Source organism: Toxotes jaculatrix, chromosome 4 (assembly GCF_017976425.1).
Source record: "Toxotes jaculatrix isolate fToxJac2 chromosome 4, fToxJac2.pri, whole genome shotgun sequence".
NCBI classification, from domain to species: domain Eukaryota; kingdom Metazoa; phylum Chordata; class Actinopteri; family Toxotidae; genus Toxotes; species Toxotes jaculatrix.
In genome coordinates this window covers 954,088-970,438 of record NC_054397.1, presented here as the reverse complement: position 1 = coordinate 970,438, position 16,351 = coordinate 954,088, and the positions used below count along the sequence as shown (strand labels likewise).

General features: G+C 46.2%; 1 protein-coding gene and 3 non-coding genes across 4 annotated transcripts; 3 read left to right on the top strand and 1 right to left on the bottom strand.

Moving 5' to 3' along the window:
- Positions 1 to 993: 993 nt before the first annotated feature.
- Positions 994 to 1,065, top strand: trnap-agg. The gene has a single exon. It is a non-coding gene; the product is annotated as a tRNA-Pro (tRNA).
- A 6,471-nt stretch (positions 1,066 to 7,536) lies between these two features.
- Positions 7,537 to 7,608, top strand: trnap-cgg. Its single transcript has one exon. It is a non-coding gene; the product is annotated as a tRNA-Pro (tRNA).
- A 101-nt stretch (positions 7,609 to 7,709) lies between these two features.
- Positions 7,710 to 7,781, top strand: trnap-ugg. The gene has a single exon. It is a non-coding gene; the product is annotated as a tRNA-Pro (tRNA).
- A 3,733-nt stretch (positions 7,782 to 11,514) lies between these two features.
- rrp36 (ribosomal RNA processing 36) lies at positions 11,515 to 15,394 on the bottom strand. The gene is made up of 8 exons (XM_041035444.1): positions 15,165 to 15,394; positions 13,533 to 13,966; positions 12,902 to 13,034; positions 12,751 to 12,817; positions 12,550 to 12,654; positions 12,337 to 12,414; positions 11,850 to 11,967; positions 11,515 to 11,692 (listed from the first exon to the last, which is right to left on the bottom strand). Exons 2-8 carry the CDS (start codon positions 13,945 to 13,947, stop codon positions 11,541 to 11,543), a joined length of 1,068 nt encoding a protein of 355 aa, XP_040891378.1. The 5' UTR covers positions 13,948 to 13,966; positions 15,165 to 15,394; the 3' UTR covers positions 11,515 to 11,540.
- Between the last annotated feature and the right edge of the window lie 957 nt (positions 15,395 to 16,351).

Below are 16,351 nucleotides of genomic sequence, written 5' to 3'. Positions count from 1 at the left end.
AACAGCATCTGAAAGTCGTCACCCTTCACATATCTAACAAACGAAACCGAGGTAAGTCCATGAGGGGGAAACGCAACACACAGGAACATGAACAAACACAGGGATATGACGTGGTGCAGACCTGAGCATGGACACAGGAAACAGACGAACCAACAAGAGCACAGGGAAACGACAAGACTTAAATACACAAGGCAATGGACAACAGGTGGAACCAATTAGGGCGGGGCAGACAATCACAAATGGAGGGAAACAAGACAAAGACAGGAAGTAGAACAAGACAAGATACACAAGGGCTATGATTTCAAATTAAAACAGGAACTATGAGCAAAACTTAACAAACTAAACAAGAGTCCAAAAGTCCACAAAAGACAGTTCAAAACATAACAAAAGGGTCATGAAAACAGCCCCTCAGGGGACAGGAAAAAGATTCAAATCATCAAGTCAAGTCAAAAACATAAGAACCAATAACGATAGAAAACAAATGGCATCAAAGTTCTGAAGAACACAGATCAACATCTATCAACATCTAATACACTGTAAAAGTCATGGACAGTCACAGGTCATGTCCATGTGTGCAAACATTTAAAGTTTAGGAAGAATACGTCCTTTCCCTCTGGATTTTCATTATATCTGATCTTTAACATTTTTAACAGCTTTATTCATATTTAGACTCACATCAGCATAAAGTTGCATTGTGAAAAGGTCACCGATCATCAGGAGACCATCCCGCCCCGGACAGAACGATGACTGGCTTTGAGCTGCTTAGACAAGCGTTTACTCAGGGGAAATCTGCGATAACAGTGAGTCGATCCAGTGGAATGATATGATTAACAGGTTCTTATCAGACCAAAGCACAATAAACTGGACTGTCTGTAAATATTAGTGCAGAGAAAAGAGCTCTCATGTTCTCTCAGGGACTTCTTTTCCCTTAGTTTCCTGCACAGAAATTTTACCTAATGTGGTTCCTCTACAAACGACAACCATGGAAATCTTGGCTCGTTGGTCTAGGGGTATGATTCTCGCTTAGGGTGCGAGAGGTCCCGGGTTCAAATCCCGGACGAGCCCTTGGTGCTCCTTTTGTCCTTGAATGAAGGGTGTCTCTGATTGCAAAGTCTTTCACATGGTGCTTTACCAAAGTCTGTTCAATAAAACACATGATCTGCTAGTTTTTGTCAGAGACATCAGGTCCCTCTTCCAGGCAGATGTTTACTTCATATCAGCAAAAAGATTGGAAGCAGAGTAAAATGGCTAGCCAGTTTTCCTCAGTGTGAGACAATAAGAAGCTATGCTGGCAGATGTTTTTAGTCTGCAAACCCACAAACACTGCTGGTTTCTTTGTCTTGTCTCGTTGGTCGAGGTATGATTCTTGCTTTGGGTGCAAAAGGTCTCGGGTTCAAATCCTGGATGAGCCCTCGGCACTCTCGTCTAATATTGTCGCTTTGACAAAGCAGTGGAATGAAGGGTGTGTTTCACCCAACATACAGCGATCAGGTGTAAAACCATGACCACTGACAGGTAAAGTGAATAGCACTGATTATCTCTTCATCGTGGCACCTGTTAGTGGGTGGGATATATTAACATTTTGAGATCTGTTTAACCTAAAAAAGTCTGGATGTTCACAGACAGTTAGCCTAACACACATCACTTTCCTGCCTCCAGTCTTGTTGTCACTTTTTTTTGAAACAAGCAAAAGCAATCACAACAAGTCCTTCAGTCTTTGGTTGCTTGTCCCAGATACAGTCCATAGGAGCAGCAGGACACTGGACCTTCGTCATCCTTTGGATTCAAATCCTGGACGATCTGCTTTGAAGTCTCCGTATTTGATCTGTTAATGTGGCGCAGCCCCTTTCTGGATCCTTTCCATTCTGCTAATTAGGACGGGTGAGGAAGAGCTTCCTCCCTTCCTCACCCGTCCACCCTGTGACCTGGAGCCTGATTACAGGCCACCGGCATTAGGATGATCAGTGATGACACAGAGGTGAGTTTTAAAAAGACTGGATGTTGTGATCTTCAGATCACAGTTTTTATTTGAATCGAACCCCAGAACCATAACTGTCCTCTCCTGCCCACATCACTGTGTCATTTCAGAGCAAAAAGCCATAAAACGCTGCAGCTGAAGTTTACGGTCCTCCCATGATGCCCTGGGGCAAACAATAAGGAGCATAAGGGACTGTGGGCTTCAAAGAGCTGCCAGCACAACCAGTAATGTAATTACAAAGCTCCACTGCCTTTGAAAGCTGTTTGATCGCTGCAGATACCTGATGGCGACGCGAACGGAAAGCGGAGAATCAGACTGCTGACTGGGCGATTTTAATCCGGGAGACAGGTAACGTTCCCCTGACCCGCCCCCTCAGTAAAACATCCTCAGTCATTTCCTGAATGTTGTCCATCACACTGTGAAACAGGAGAAAGAGACATGGCTGCTGGTGACTCTACATGAACAAGGATCACCAAGATCTGCAGCGCTGTGTTGACTCAAAGTGTTTTACAGTCACACCTGATGGCTCAGCAACACGGGAACACAGAAGATACACAGAGCGAGAAGATTCACTCAGCTGGTATCTGAGTGTTTGGTTCTCCCGTCACTGGAACCTCAACAAATCTGTGACCCATTATGAGACTTAACCGAAGCCGCTTCACCTCAGGGCTTTCAGAGCGAGGGGCTTTGTGTTGGTGAACCAGGGAGGACACTGAGGTTTACCAGAGCACGGTTTGCTAACTGAAGCCTCACTGATCCCCAGAGCTCACAGCGAGGAGGACGAGGTCAGGACACTGCATATAGGATTGCATGACGCTGTGCGTGTGTGTTCAATGTGGGAGTTTCCATGGTAACCTCTGAAACAGCTGTAGAGATTATGCTGTCAGAGCTGGAGGCCGGACTCGTCTGTTCGAATCTATGATGAGGAAGATGATGATGATGATGATGTAAATCATTGTGACGCTGCTCTGTAACCACAGAGTCACAGGTTTGAACCTCCCAAAAAAACGGGGACATAATGTAACACACTACACTCACCGGCTCTCGCTGTTTACGGGTTTACAGAGGAATCAGATAATGAAACGAGAGGGTGGCAGTGGATCGTTGGCTCAGTCGCGTCCTGTAGCCTGAGGAGAGCTTTGGTTTAACAGGCAGATGGCATCACTGGATCTTAATGAAAAGATGAGCTGCTGAGCACTGAGCTGCGTTCCCAGCGGGGCGTCGATGAAAAGCCGCAGATGAGCTGGTTATTGATCTCTGAAGGTCAAAGGTGACAGCTGTGGCGTGATGGAAGTCCATCGGAGGAGGCTTTCAATTATTAATAAACTCACAAGCCTGTAACCTGACCGGGTCTTACTCTGTTCAGATTCATGTAGTGAATGAAAACAGGCTGGAGATCACTGCTGCCAAATTCAGAAAAGATTTTCTGATCTCATTCCTGCTCCCCAGACGCTGTACCCTTTATTGGAACGACCATGTGACCTCTCCTGCGGCGCCACCCTCAGGCCGAACAAACATTTTCAACCTCATTTTCAGACAAAAGCCAAAGGCGGCCAAGAAACGAGGGCAAAAGACAGAAGAAGAAGAAGAGATTCATAGAGTTATAGAGCTCTGCTTTACACTGAAACAGTGTTAGGAGAACAGTCGTCTGGTTCCCAGACTGTGGGACAGGACTGAATGCTGAAGGAAAAAAAAAATCAGCTTCCACAGGAGGACATGACAGAAAAGGGTCAGGATCCACTGATGCAGAGAATAAGCAAATATACCAGAGGAGACTGAACAGGTATAAACCACATGGTGCTCACTCTCAAAGGGCCTGACAGCTGCTGAGTGTAAACACAGGCTGTAACATGGAGTCAGACAGTAAAAGGCAGAGTTAAGACATCGACTGCTGCACTGACTCACTCTCACCTCGGCTCAGATGGCTGCAGATAAGAAGAAGAAGAAGAGGAGGAGGAGGAGGAGGAGGAGGAGGAGGAGGAGGAGTGTTGTCGTCTTTAAAGCGTCCTATGGAAACACAGCAGCAGACGTCTGACTCAGGAGAATTAAACCCTGCTCCTGGACCCATAAAGACCTTTAATGAGTCTGCAGACTGCAGCCTCCCGCTGCTCTGTCTTATCACAGCTCAGCCTTTTCCCTCAGGAGGTGTCAGGTGTCAGGTGGCTGTAGAACCGTACATGTCCAGGGGAACTACTTTTGTTTTAGCCTCGTCTGAGGAGGCTCACACACACACACAGTGTCCACATGTGAAGCTTCGGCGACCAAACGTTCATCAGAGAATCAAACACACTCCTGATTCACAGGGTTTCTCTCCTCAGCCTGTCTGAAGCACTCAGAGTTCTCTGTCCACAGTTCGAGACAAACGAGTCCCTGCTGATTTCAGCACCTGAAATCCTCACCCAGCTTTGTCCATCAGTCTGAGACACAGAGGCGGCCATATTTGTTGGCAGACCCAGATGACACAACGGTTAGCCTAGCTTAGCATAGCGGCCAGGGGAAACAGCTACCTAACAACACCTCTATAGCTCACTGCGTAGCACGTTACATCTCGTTTCTCTAACCCACGCACAAAGAGAAATGGAAAAAACGAATTATGTGCAGGAACTATAACAAACAGCGTACACCTCCGCCCAGCGTATCCCTCCACCCAGCACACTTTCTCCAGCTCTGGTGTGGGTTGGCAGATGCAGTTGGTGAGCTCAGGTTTTGGTTTTGGTGTCTTTTTGGTTTCAAATCTGGCAACGACACGACTTCAGGGAAGGAGACTCGGCTGTTTGTGTACTGGTGGAATTGTTAAGAAAACAGTCGAAAACATGGAGGAAGTGTTGAGTTTTCACGGGAGAAATCAGGAGTAAACGCCTGGCTCTGAGAATTTACAGTAAATACATCACAGATGCGACACAGCCACGTACAGGAAGTACAGGCACAGGAACGACTCAGCAGCAGTTTGTGTCCCTTTGACAAAAACTATAAACCACATTGCTGCAAAAACAAAGTTCCTGCTGAGGCTGCAGGAGGAAAAGCTTCCCTGTCAGTCAGACCGTGTGACCTTCAGCAAACGACTGGCTGCTGCATCACAGTTCATCAGTCACATCTGTGACTCAGACTGTAAATGTCAGCTGGAAACCTGAGACAGATGGAAAAAGGACTTTCATTCTTCAGAGTTAAATTAGAGCTTTTGCTAAGAAAATAAAGAAATGGATCCATCCAGTTTATAGAAACTGACACGCTTTCAGCCAAGTTTGAAACTTTATTTCCATTAGTCACTTTTAAATCTTGTGGTGCAGGAAAGAAGAATGAAAGAGTTTCAGAGATTAGTATATTTGGTATCTGGCTTCTGCAGATTTGTTGATAAAAGTCCTGTTGAATTGTCCTGGATCACAAAAATGAAATCTCTGAATTTTATCTTTGCTGTGTAAAGTCAGAAATCTCGGAGGGAGGAAGTCTTCAGATGTGACAGAATATTTTCTCTTGTCAAGATGCATCATGTGTGTTTGGCCGAGGAAGGAAGTGAGCCTCAGTTTCACCTGACAGGTTTTTTACCTGTATTGGACTTTAATCGACCGTCTGAGGCTCTTCCTGTGTTCTGCATGGTCCGTACACGGTGCTGGAAACTTGCTGATGCAGTGACTTCTTGAGTTCAGTCAACTCAGTTTGACATGCAGGAGTTTCTGCGTCTCTCAGTGTCTTTACTGCACAAACGGACTGAGTTTACGATGACAATGTCTTATGACACCAAAAACTAGCAGCTAAAAGAGGCTAAAGAGCTGCAGGGATATCAGAAACTTTTCACATTAAATTTCATTCAGAAACTGGATTTGACTGCAGTGAGACCTAAATCACCTCAAACCAAACAACTCGGGAAAGGTTTTCATTTCCACAACAGTTTCATTAAGTTCAGAATTAGATTTAATTCTAAACTACAGGGAGATTAAATCAAGGTCGACTCTCTGGGAGATTTTATCAGCAGCAGAGTTTCACTCAGAGCTTCGACTTTCCAGATGTACATGAAGGACAAAGGCTATGACGACCGGAGGGAGACAAGGGGTTTCCCATGACTCTGTAAATGTCCAGTAATGTCTTTCACACACAGTGCTGCCAAAACAGAACATTCACTGACATGTAATAAGGACACACCCTGAGTCCAGTCAGCGTACGGTGCTGCAGAGTGGACAGGAACCGTGTCAGGTTCTGCTTTGGAGAGCTTTGATGCCGATAAGAAGACAAAAGAAATGAATCGTGTCTCCTCTGTGTTGTCGTCCTGCTGTGGTTTGAATCCACAACAACATGAATGTGTCTCTCAGGCCTCTGAGCAGTGAGAGTGAGACACTGCCAGAGGTCAGGAGGTTCATTCCCTCTGTGACCAATCAGACTAAACACTCACTCTCAGTGCTGGGAAACACTTTGAAGGAAACTCTCCATCTCACTGGCTGATTTCTGGAAAGTAAAATCTCCTTTGCTGAATCCTCCTCCCTCCCTACGACCCACTGGACCGGACACATCTGCATCTGAAGGGTTTTCAGTTTCCAGTCTGTCCAAAAACTCTTTTTTCCTCTCGCCTCACTTTGGAGTCAAGCTCTGAACCAGAAAGACGGACTTCATGTTGATCAGCTGGAGTGTGGAGGCTGCACAGGACACAGGAATATTTGGGATGCTTTTATTTCTGTGTCTCCAGAGAAAGACGTTTGTGGATGAATAACATCAAAAGAAGCAAAACAAGTTGGAAACATACTATTTAAGATTGTTCCCTTATAAAGTTCGTGTCAAAATTCAGTTCAGGGTCATTTGATCCAGATATCAGTAGAAAATCCAAGATGACATCGTGTCACACGTTAGACAAAGACTCAGGAGACATTTTGAATTCAGCATCATGCCTAAGAACAAGCCTGCTGTCAATGTCCAACGTCCCCCACCACCTGAGCCACACTCTGTTGGACTACCTGGTGACTTCTGGGAAATGCAGTGCAGAAACAGGACAGAACCGCCTGCTGGGAAACTCCCTCCCTCTCAGCTACATGTGGTTTTTATTTCGACAGTTTTCTCACTGAAGTCTCTTTAACAGATTCTCTCCTTGTTTTACACGACGTGTTGCGGCGCGAGCGAGACGCTCAGTTCTCTAATGAACCGTCTGGACTGTTTCTCTCTCGTTTATGGAGTCGTGAACAATTATGGCTACAAGAAGCAATCCATAAAAACAATTACAGAGCTTTAATGCAACGCGTTAAAGTCGTTTCCCAGGCCTCACTGCGTGCGTGTTGAGCCTTTTCTGTTTCAAAAACACTTTCAAATAAAAGACTTCGGTCGCTCTCATTGGACAGGGGAAGATGACCTCATCCTCTCATGACCCAAAATGCCAGATCATGACATACATCTTTTTTTTGTCCTTTATCTTCCTCTGCTTCATCATTCCATCAAATGAAAGGAAGCCACATTTCTCAGGACCTTTGTGTGGACAGGAGCTGTGTAGCCTAGCGTAGCACAAAGCCTGGAAGCAGAGGAAAATGTCGACCCTTGTTCTGACCAGACTCGTCCTTTGGTTCGGAAAGCGTGACCCACATGGCTCGTTGGTCTAGGGGTATGATTCTCGCTTCGGGTGCGAGAGGTCCCGGGTTCAACTCCCGGACGAGCCCATGAAAGCTAAACTCTGCGTGACTCTTTATTTATTTATAAGGTCATTGTTCAACAGTTACTGACACAGTTCGGAAGAGGGGTCACACTAACTGCCTGAAGTGGCTCGTTGGTCTAGGGGTATGATTCTCGCTTTGGGTGCGAGAGGTCCCGGGTTCAAATCCCGGACGAGCCCGATGTAAGAGCAACTTTCTTTAACAATAACCTGAACTTGTTCTTATAAACATTTGATAGATCAACACGACCTTCATCTGGAGCAGTCTCTGAGTCCACCTGATGGATCTCAGTCCAGTGTTCTCTCTCTTTTAGCTCTGTGTTTGGTCTCCACCAGCTCCTGAAGGAAATATCAGGCTCTTTAGCTGCTAAACCCTGGACTGTGTTCACCAGCTGCTCTGACTGGGTTCCTGGGTCCTGGGTTCATACCCGGGACGAGTCTTTGATTCGGAACAGGCAGCAGGGGTTGATCGGATGACTGTCCTCTGTCGGGTGTTATGCAGCGCTGCCTGTTAGATCAGTCGCAGCTCACGCGGCACTAACAGGGATTAAACTTCAGCTTTTCATGGCGATGCCATTGACACTGTTGACGTTTAGTCCGTTTTCACAGCTCCTCTGTGCACAGACCTCCTCCGGCCTGCATGTGCCCGACTGGCTGCCTCTCCATTCAGCCCTCCTCTAATTAATTGAAACGCTCCGGAGAAAAGGCAGCTCATAATCTGCAGAACAATGGCCGACAAACGGAGCAGGGAGCTCGTTCACGCCGATGGCAGCCTTCAGCGGCTCGCTGCCAGCTGCAGCAGCGCTCAGCCTTTCAACCATCAGCTCTTCTGATGAAGTGCTGAAGGACTCGCACTGCCTTCAGCCTGCATTGTTTCCCCTCCTCCTTCCCAAAGAAAACAGTCACTAAAGTCTCATTTGTTGCCACTTCTCTGTGGCGGGCGTGGCGCTCGATGGAGCCCTTGTGTGTCGATAAAGGGATTATGAGGGCTTAATTGAGTGTGCTAATTGATGGGACAGTGAAAGGGGCTGAATGGAGCTGAGGGGCAGATGTGGTGTGAAACCCCTGGCTCTTTCTAAAGAATACAAATCAGCAGCAGAGGGATCTATTCTCTATAACACTCAATTATCCCTTTCACGCTGCGAGCAGGGGGCCGGGCGAACAGATGGTTTCCACACTGAGAGCTGTATGGAGGCCATCACTGCCTCTCTGGGCACCTTTTCTTCAGCTCCGATTCACCGTGGAGCGATGGGCTTTTTATTGGCTATTCATGACGCGCAGGATCTCCGTGGAACAATGGTCAACAACAGCCGCCATGAATCGGTATGAGAGCGGAGATTTGGGTTTGGTCCCGGGGAGGCGTCCGTTGTGCTTTGACACTGAAGAGAATGGAGAATGAAAACTGTGGAGGGTGTGTTCACCTGGGAAGGAGGAGGAGGAGGAGGAGGAGGAGGTGAAGAGTCGGCACACCGTCTGTCGATGCACATTTCAAGTCAAGAACAGTGAAAAGAGAAAGAAGTTCAGGATAAAGTTTCTGTTTGCGTCTGATCCAAAGGTGTTTTGTAGAACTTGTAATCGATGAGTTTGGGGAAACTTTAAAGGTGCAGCATTTAACAAAATCTCCCATGATGCCCTCCTCCAGCATCGACATTGTCTTCTCTGCGCTCAAAGAAAAGCTTGGTCCTGATTGGCTGATGTCTGTGGAAACAACCTGCAGGACGTGTTGTCTGCGACGTGACGCAGAGCGAGTGCAGGTGTGTTTACTGCTCATGTTTCCAGAGGCCGTTTCACTCTCAGCTCCATTTGTGATGTTATGTGCTGAAACTTCGCGGGTATGGAAGCCCAGAAGGGACAATACTTACATGAATTTGTGGCTCAGAATAAATCACGAAAAAAAAACCTGGACTGAAAAAAAAGCAGCGTTCAGTTCACTTTCCTCATGATGCACATGAGAACTGTCAGTGACATTTTCAGTTTAGTTTTCATTCATTATTTAATGATGTATTTCTTTTCCAAACGTGGATTTCTACATTTGAAAAGTGTAAAATCCCGTTGAGTCGGTCTGATGAAGCAGAAAGATGAAATCACACACCGACCGTTTAAAGCAGCAACATGAGTCTTTCATTACGTTCATAACAGCAGCAACACAAAAGGGAAAGTGGAGGTTGATGGAGAGGGTGGGGGTGTGGGGGCTGGGGGTGTGTTTGGGTGTTGAATGGAGCTTATTAGCTCATGAATATAAGGCCTTATATTATTGCCCCCTGCCCCGCCCTCCTGCCCTCCTGCTGTGTGGAGGCGAGCAGCTCTGATGGGATGAATGCCACCTGTCAGAGAGCAGAGAGAACAGGATTCAGGCAGCGTGGAGAAAAGCATTTAGCACTGTTCTCATTATACACTGCTAACTGACTTTTAGAGACGTCAGGGGCCCCGGGATGAGACAGAGACAGAGACAGAGACAGAGACAGCCACTGTTACCAGCAGAGAATCAGCAGCTGATGAACCTTGTTACAGATCAGATCAGGAGGTTTTCACTGATTTTTTTTTTTTTTTTTTTAAAAACCTTTTAGTTTTAAAATCTATTTCTCAAACTTGTTTTGACTCTGAGTCTCTTCGCTGTGGGAGAGCTGCAGAGTGTGTGCAGTTGTTTTCCAATGACAGACGCAGAACGTGGAACAGCTGGATTCAGTCTCCTCAGCTGGTGAAGGACTAAACACGTTAAACAGCTTCAGACGTTTTAAAATGTCAGTTCTTAGTCACACACACAGGCTGAAGCTCTGAAAGGAGGTGAAATGTTCTCATGGTGAATCAGTGAAAACACGTCGGTTAAAGAGTGAGAGCTGAAGAGGCAGTGGAGGTGAAAGCAGTAAAAGCAACTGAAGTGGAAGAGAATGTTTGGTTTTATTTTCCATTCACTGGATTTTATATAGGTTTATCTTAACATATTCATATTATTAATCTGATTTGGGAAAGTAACAGAAATTTTTATCAGCTAATAAAAGAGTAAAAACTGAGAGGTTTAAAGTATCAGAAGATGGAAATACTCGAGTAAATTTACTCAGTTACAGGGAGACGTGGTGTGGACGGGACGCTGACATCAGACAGTGACTGAGCTCGTCCTCTGCATCAGCAGCCAGAATCGACCCCGTGGCTCCCTCTGCTGTTCATTCTAACACACTGCACAGTACAAAGACGCGCAAATATTATTTTATTTTTTTTAATCATCAGAGTTTCTGAGGTGAAGCAGATGTTTCCAGTAACATCTGTACAGCTGTGACTGCACAGTTCAATCATGGAGTTTTGGTATAAAACTACTTATAAACTGCAAAAGGACAAAAGCGTGTCCGATGGCGTCTCCCATCGCTCAGACGAGCAGGAAAACAAGTTTCACACAAACTCTCCGTTCCATTCCCTTCTTCCCAGACAGGAAGCTGATTCCTGTAACAACACGCAGACTTTGACGCTGCAGAGACAGATAATGCAGCAGTTTGCTCAGTTACATTATTTCACGTAGTTTCAACTTGCTGAAAGTTCACACCATCTTTTTTTTCTTCACAGCGGCCATGTTTGTTTCCTGTTCGTCCGCCAAGTTTAATTTTCTGACACTATGTACATGATGAATTTCACCAGTTCATCATCAACGCTCAGATGTCCGAGCATCACTGAACGCACCAAGGTCATTTTTTCAAAAGAGGATAAACTTAAAATAAAATAAAATCGAGTGAAAGTTCATCCGACTTACTGACCTGCCGTCCCCGAGCTTTCAGCTGACTGTGGCAGCACAAAGTGTCTCAGCCAACACAATTAACTCGTACAGTACAACAGCTCCACCAGCAGGCTGCAACCGGTCATTACAGCCACCAAATCACTGAAGTATGGAGAATCAGCAGGTTCTTCCTCGGGTGGTTTTTTCGGGGGGGGGGGGGGGGGTCAGTGAACGCCTCACGCAGCCTTCTTGTTCTGCAGCTGCCTCGGCAGCTTCCTGCGGTCCTTCACGGCGTTCCTCTTCCTCTTCTTGCTCAGGAAGTTCTCCAGTTTGCCGCTCTTCTTCAGCTCCTGGTACTTTTCAGCCAGCTGCAGCTTCTTCTTCTCAGCTGGACAGAAACACGACAGAAGATTCATGTTTGAGTTTTTACAATGTCAGAAAACAGCGTCACGTTCAGTTTAGAATGAATGTATAAACAGTGGGACAGGAAGTGAAAGGCTGAAGGGACCGATGGAACCGGACGTTCAGCCTAAACGCGTTCTCACATTTCTTGAGGAAGAAGGGTCGCGTGCCCTGATTGGCTTGCTCTCTCTGTTGTCTCTTGAACTGCAGCTCTCTCTCTCTCTGCTGCTCTTGGCTCTTCCTCGCTCGCTCCTGGTTTTCCTGCAGAAAATCACGGGTCACACATTTAAAACCGACGCCGACACATGTACGATGCTCACACTGCGCACAGGAAGCCTGCTGCTCAGGTTCCCCACTCAGCTGAGATGAGTTTTCCAGTGAGTGTGAAGTTTTGGAACCTAATGATGATTTTAGGTGAGAGAGATGATGGAGGACAGTTTAGTTTCCCAGAGGGGACGGACGGATGGACAAGGACAAAAACGGTTGTTTTCAGCAGAGGTCTCTGATGGGACATTTGACATGGGGCAGAGGTTTCCGTCGTCCTGGACCTGGCAGGACAGCACCCGTGTGTGTCCTGATCACCAGGCTGAAGGACTGAGGTGTGTGTGTGTGACGGCAGCTGAAACTCACCATCCTCTTCAGAAGGAACTGCAGTTTCTCCTTCCTCTGGTGGCTCTTCTTCGTCCTCTTCAGCTGCTTCTGGACGACCTGCAGACAAACACCACACCAACATGGTTCACGTTCAGTCCCCCCTGATCACACCTGTGTCAGGCGGGACGCCTGACACAGGTGTGATCAGGTGACCTGCTCCTGCAGCGCCTCACGCTGTGAGTGAAGCCTCACCTCTCTCTCTCTCTGTTTGATGTCATTAATGAATCTATACGTCTTCTGGAAAATCTCAGGCTCGTATTCTCCTGACAGGTCATCAAACCGAGGATCTCTCAGCGTCTGCGGCACAAACAAAAAACACAGAAGACACCGGATCATTTAAAGTGACTCCAGCTGAGCGGAGGACCGACGCTAACACAGGCTTTCCTCACTCACTGGTTTCCTGATGGGGACGACCTGACGGAGGAACGGCGCTGGTTTCTTAGCTGAAATCTCTGTGGGTCTGAAACCACAAACACACACGGTTAAAAACAGTGAGTGGTAAAGGTCAGAGGCAGGCAGTGCCGTGCAGGCTGACGCTGGTCACCTGTTCTTGTTCAGTCGTCTCTTCTTGCTGGTCTCTTGTCTCTTGTCGCTGCCGTAGGCGACCTGGTTGTAAACTTTGGTTCCCACTTTGTTCTGTAGCTTCATGATGTCCTCAAAGGACATGTTGGACAGTTCTGGGGGGGTCAGAGAACTTGTTACTGGACATTGTTACTGTGCGTGGGTTAAATCTCAGGAGCAGCTTCAGGATGAACCTGAATCATATGATGTTTCACATCTGTGGGTCCTGCTTCAGTCTGACCTGCTTCCTCTCTCACTTCATCACACAGATAAACATGTTGCTGGTGATGTAACTGTTTCTCATCACAGACAGAAACTGCTGCTCATTTCATGCCTGATGCTGACAAAGCTTTTTCGTACGCACTCGTTAAAACAACGCTTCACACTGATCTGAAACGGAAGCAGACACATTTCCACGACCTGCTCATCACAAACAGGAAACCTTCGAAGCAGAGCGAGGGTCACATGACTGATGATTCAGGTGTTCCCCGTGCACCTGTGACTGTAAATAACCAGGAAACTAACTGGGCTCTAACTGCTCCTTTGGTCACAGCTCTTCTCTGAGTTCTATGCACCAGTTAAACACAGACGATGGAAAAGAAAAGAAAAATCACCTTTTTTAATGTCTTCTCTTGTCTGGATCTCACTGCTGCCACCAGCAGCCTCTGGCTCTTCGTCATCATCATCATCATCATCCTCCTCCTCCTCCTCCTCAGAGGCCTCACTGTCACCGTCCTCTTCTTCATCTCCCTCAGCCTCCTCCTCTTCTTCACCATCATCCGACTCTTCCTCACCACCACCTGATTCCTTCTCATCTTCTTCCTCTTCATCACCATCCTCAGACCCTTCCTCCTCCTCCTCCTCCTCTCCTCTGTAGTACGGTTCTCCCTCCACAGCCCCTCCTCTTCCTCTCTCAGTGAGCAGAGCAAAGTTCTTCTCCACGTCAGAGTCTTCATCATCGCTGCTGTTCGCTGTCCTCAGCTTCTTTGAGACCCCCGGCTCCCGCCGCTGCTTCCCTTTCCCCTTCATCTTGGTTTCTGTGGCTCAGCTGTGGAAAATAAACGAGGAAGAATTAGAGTTGATGCTGGTTCAGGACAGGAAGGTGGGTCTGCAGCTGAAGAGGCAGGAAGTGGTACAGGTAACTTCTGTTTATGTGTTGTGGAATAGACCTGGGGATTTTGGGCCTCAGTGCATTAACTGCTTCATCTGTATGACAAGGTGTTGTAATAACGCTTCCCGCCAATAGAGGCAGCACTGAGCATAATGCACTGCCGACAGTAAGAGAAGAAGAATATGGCGCCATCTTGGAATTTAAATTGTTTGTGTAAAGTTTCATGAAATTCACCTGAGCTCCGTCGGCATTTGTCAAGTTTTTGTTAATTCACACTCACCTGACATCGACCTAAATATTCCCGAACTGTTACTGACACGTTCAGCCGTCCGCTGGTGGGTTTGTATTCTCAACATGCGTCTGATAAGCAACTTTATTAGCACCGAAGTGATAACTGCGTCAGCGCTACTAACCAGCTGGTCAAACTAGCCAGTAATGCTACTGGCTAGTTAGCTAGCTAGTACTGGCTAGTTAGCTGTTTATAAACTTACGTTGCCCGAATTAAGTTTAAACACATAATGTGTCTTCTATCGCGGAGCTGCTAGTGCCGGTAAACCTTACCGGGTATTTAACCTGCCACTGTTTGATACAAGCTAATCACAATTACCGAAGTTCTCTGTAGTGCTATCAATTGTAAACCAAACTCCATGCAAATAAACTAGCATTTTTAATACGTTCGTCAGTGCATTAGCTACAGATGAGAGCTACGGTTGGATTCGGGCAATGTCGAGTGATTCCGCAGATTCTTTTACCATAAAAATCCCCATTTCATGTTTGTTTGTTTGTTTGTCTGCCAGTGTCTTAATAAAGTTGTTTACTTGGGCCGAGTGTAAAACGTACGATGGAATATTTTCTTCCTTTGCCAGTCATATATGTGCCGATTTAACAACTGTGATCATATGAAAAAGAAGAAGTTCACATTAGGAGTTTTATCAACAACGTGCCTTCACTGAAACGCAAAGAAAATGTAAACCGGCAGATTTTCCGTTCAGTCTGACTTGACGTTCTGCTCCGTAGCGAGACACCAGGAAGCGCATCAGAGTCACCGTAACCGGGAGCTACGTAACATGTCTCCCACTAAGCTTCATTACAGACTCACTCCTCAGAGAATCAGGTAAAATAAAGGTTATTATACCTGGATATCAAGAATTCAAAGTCCTGTCGCGCAGAGCTCCATTATCCACGTGCGTCCATGGCTGCAAGTGTCACTACAGTGAAATAAACAAAGCAGTTCCGGTTTCAAAATAAAAGTGTTAATGACTTGTTCGACGGTATTTGGACAATAGAAGGAGCAAATATGCCATCAGAAACTATTAGTTACATCCAGACCCAGGTTTACTATCGCCCCGTGACCAGTCGGGATATATTCCCACCTTAATGGCTATTTTTTTGTACTGTTGTATTTTGTATGTAAAAAATCACTTAATGACTTCCTCTCAGGGACACGCTGACATGCGCGGTGCTGCCCTCTGCTGGTCCGGCTCAGCTGTTACCGCGTTTTGTTTTATAGTGAAACGTTTACACTCCGCTTAGTGTTTTTGCTTTGACTTAATAAGGCAAAGGCTGGTAACTTCAGAGAAGTCTTCCTGACATTTATTATTCACTGTCACCGCGTTTGTTCCTGAAGTTCCTGAACTGACAATTTACAGTTTAACAGAAGATATAGATAAATAATTAAAAACAAATGTTAAATGTGTTGTTTTCCACAGTGTACAAAAGTTTTATGCCCGTTACATGTTTAGATTCTTCTCCATCATCAGTCCCATCGGGAGGAGTCTGATGGTCCCAGAGTCACCCTGCAGCAGATGGTCTGGCCCCCACAGAGACCTGATATCAGCACCATGGAGTCAGTCTGGGATCACATGAAGACACAGAGACACTGAGACAGACTAAATCCACTGAGACAGGTACCTGCGAAACTGAGCAGGTGTACTGAGGAGAACTGGTGCTGGTTTAAAGGTGGAGGGGGTCACAGGAAATCCCGAGCTGATTTTTTTTGCTGCACTTTGGCCGTTCAGCAATGACTGAAAATAATTAATGGTGTTAATGTTGCAGGTGTTGTCACTTTACTTTTAGAGCCTGAACGTTTGCGTGGCACAGTAAATATGAAGTGACTATATTCATCTTGTTTTCCAGCTCCAATGTTTCAGTTCAGTATTTTGTTCAGTAGTTCAGTAAATGTTATTCAATTCAATTCAATTCAATTCAATTCAATTTTATCTATATAACGCCTTCCACAATCAAAATTGTCTCAAAGCGCTTTACAGAGACCCAGAGCCTGACCCCAGAGCAAGCACTTAAGGCGACAGTGGCAAGGAAAGA

Excerpts from the sequence above, each read along its gene's own strand:
- rrp36 (XM_041035444.1), bottom strand. The coding sequence starts at position 13,947 with ATGAAGGGGAAAGGGAAGCAGCGGCGGGAGCCGGGGGTCTCAAAGAAG. Across the intron at positions 13,035-13,532 it reads AAGAGAAGACATTAAAAAAG|AACTGTCCAACATGTCCTTT; the intron begins GTGATTTTTCTT and ends TGACCCCCCCAG. Across the intron at positions 11,968-12,336 it reads AGTTCCTTCTGAAGAGGATG|GAAAACCAGGAGCGAGCGAG; the intron begins GTGAGTTTCAGC and ends GATTTTCTGCAG.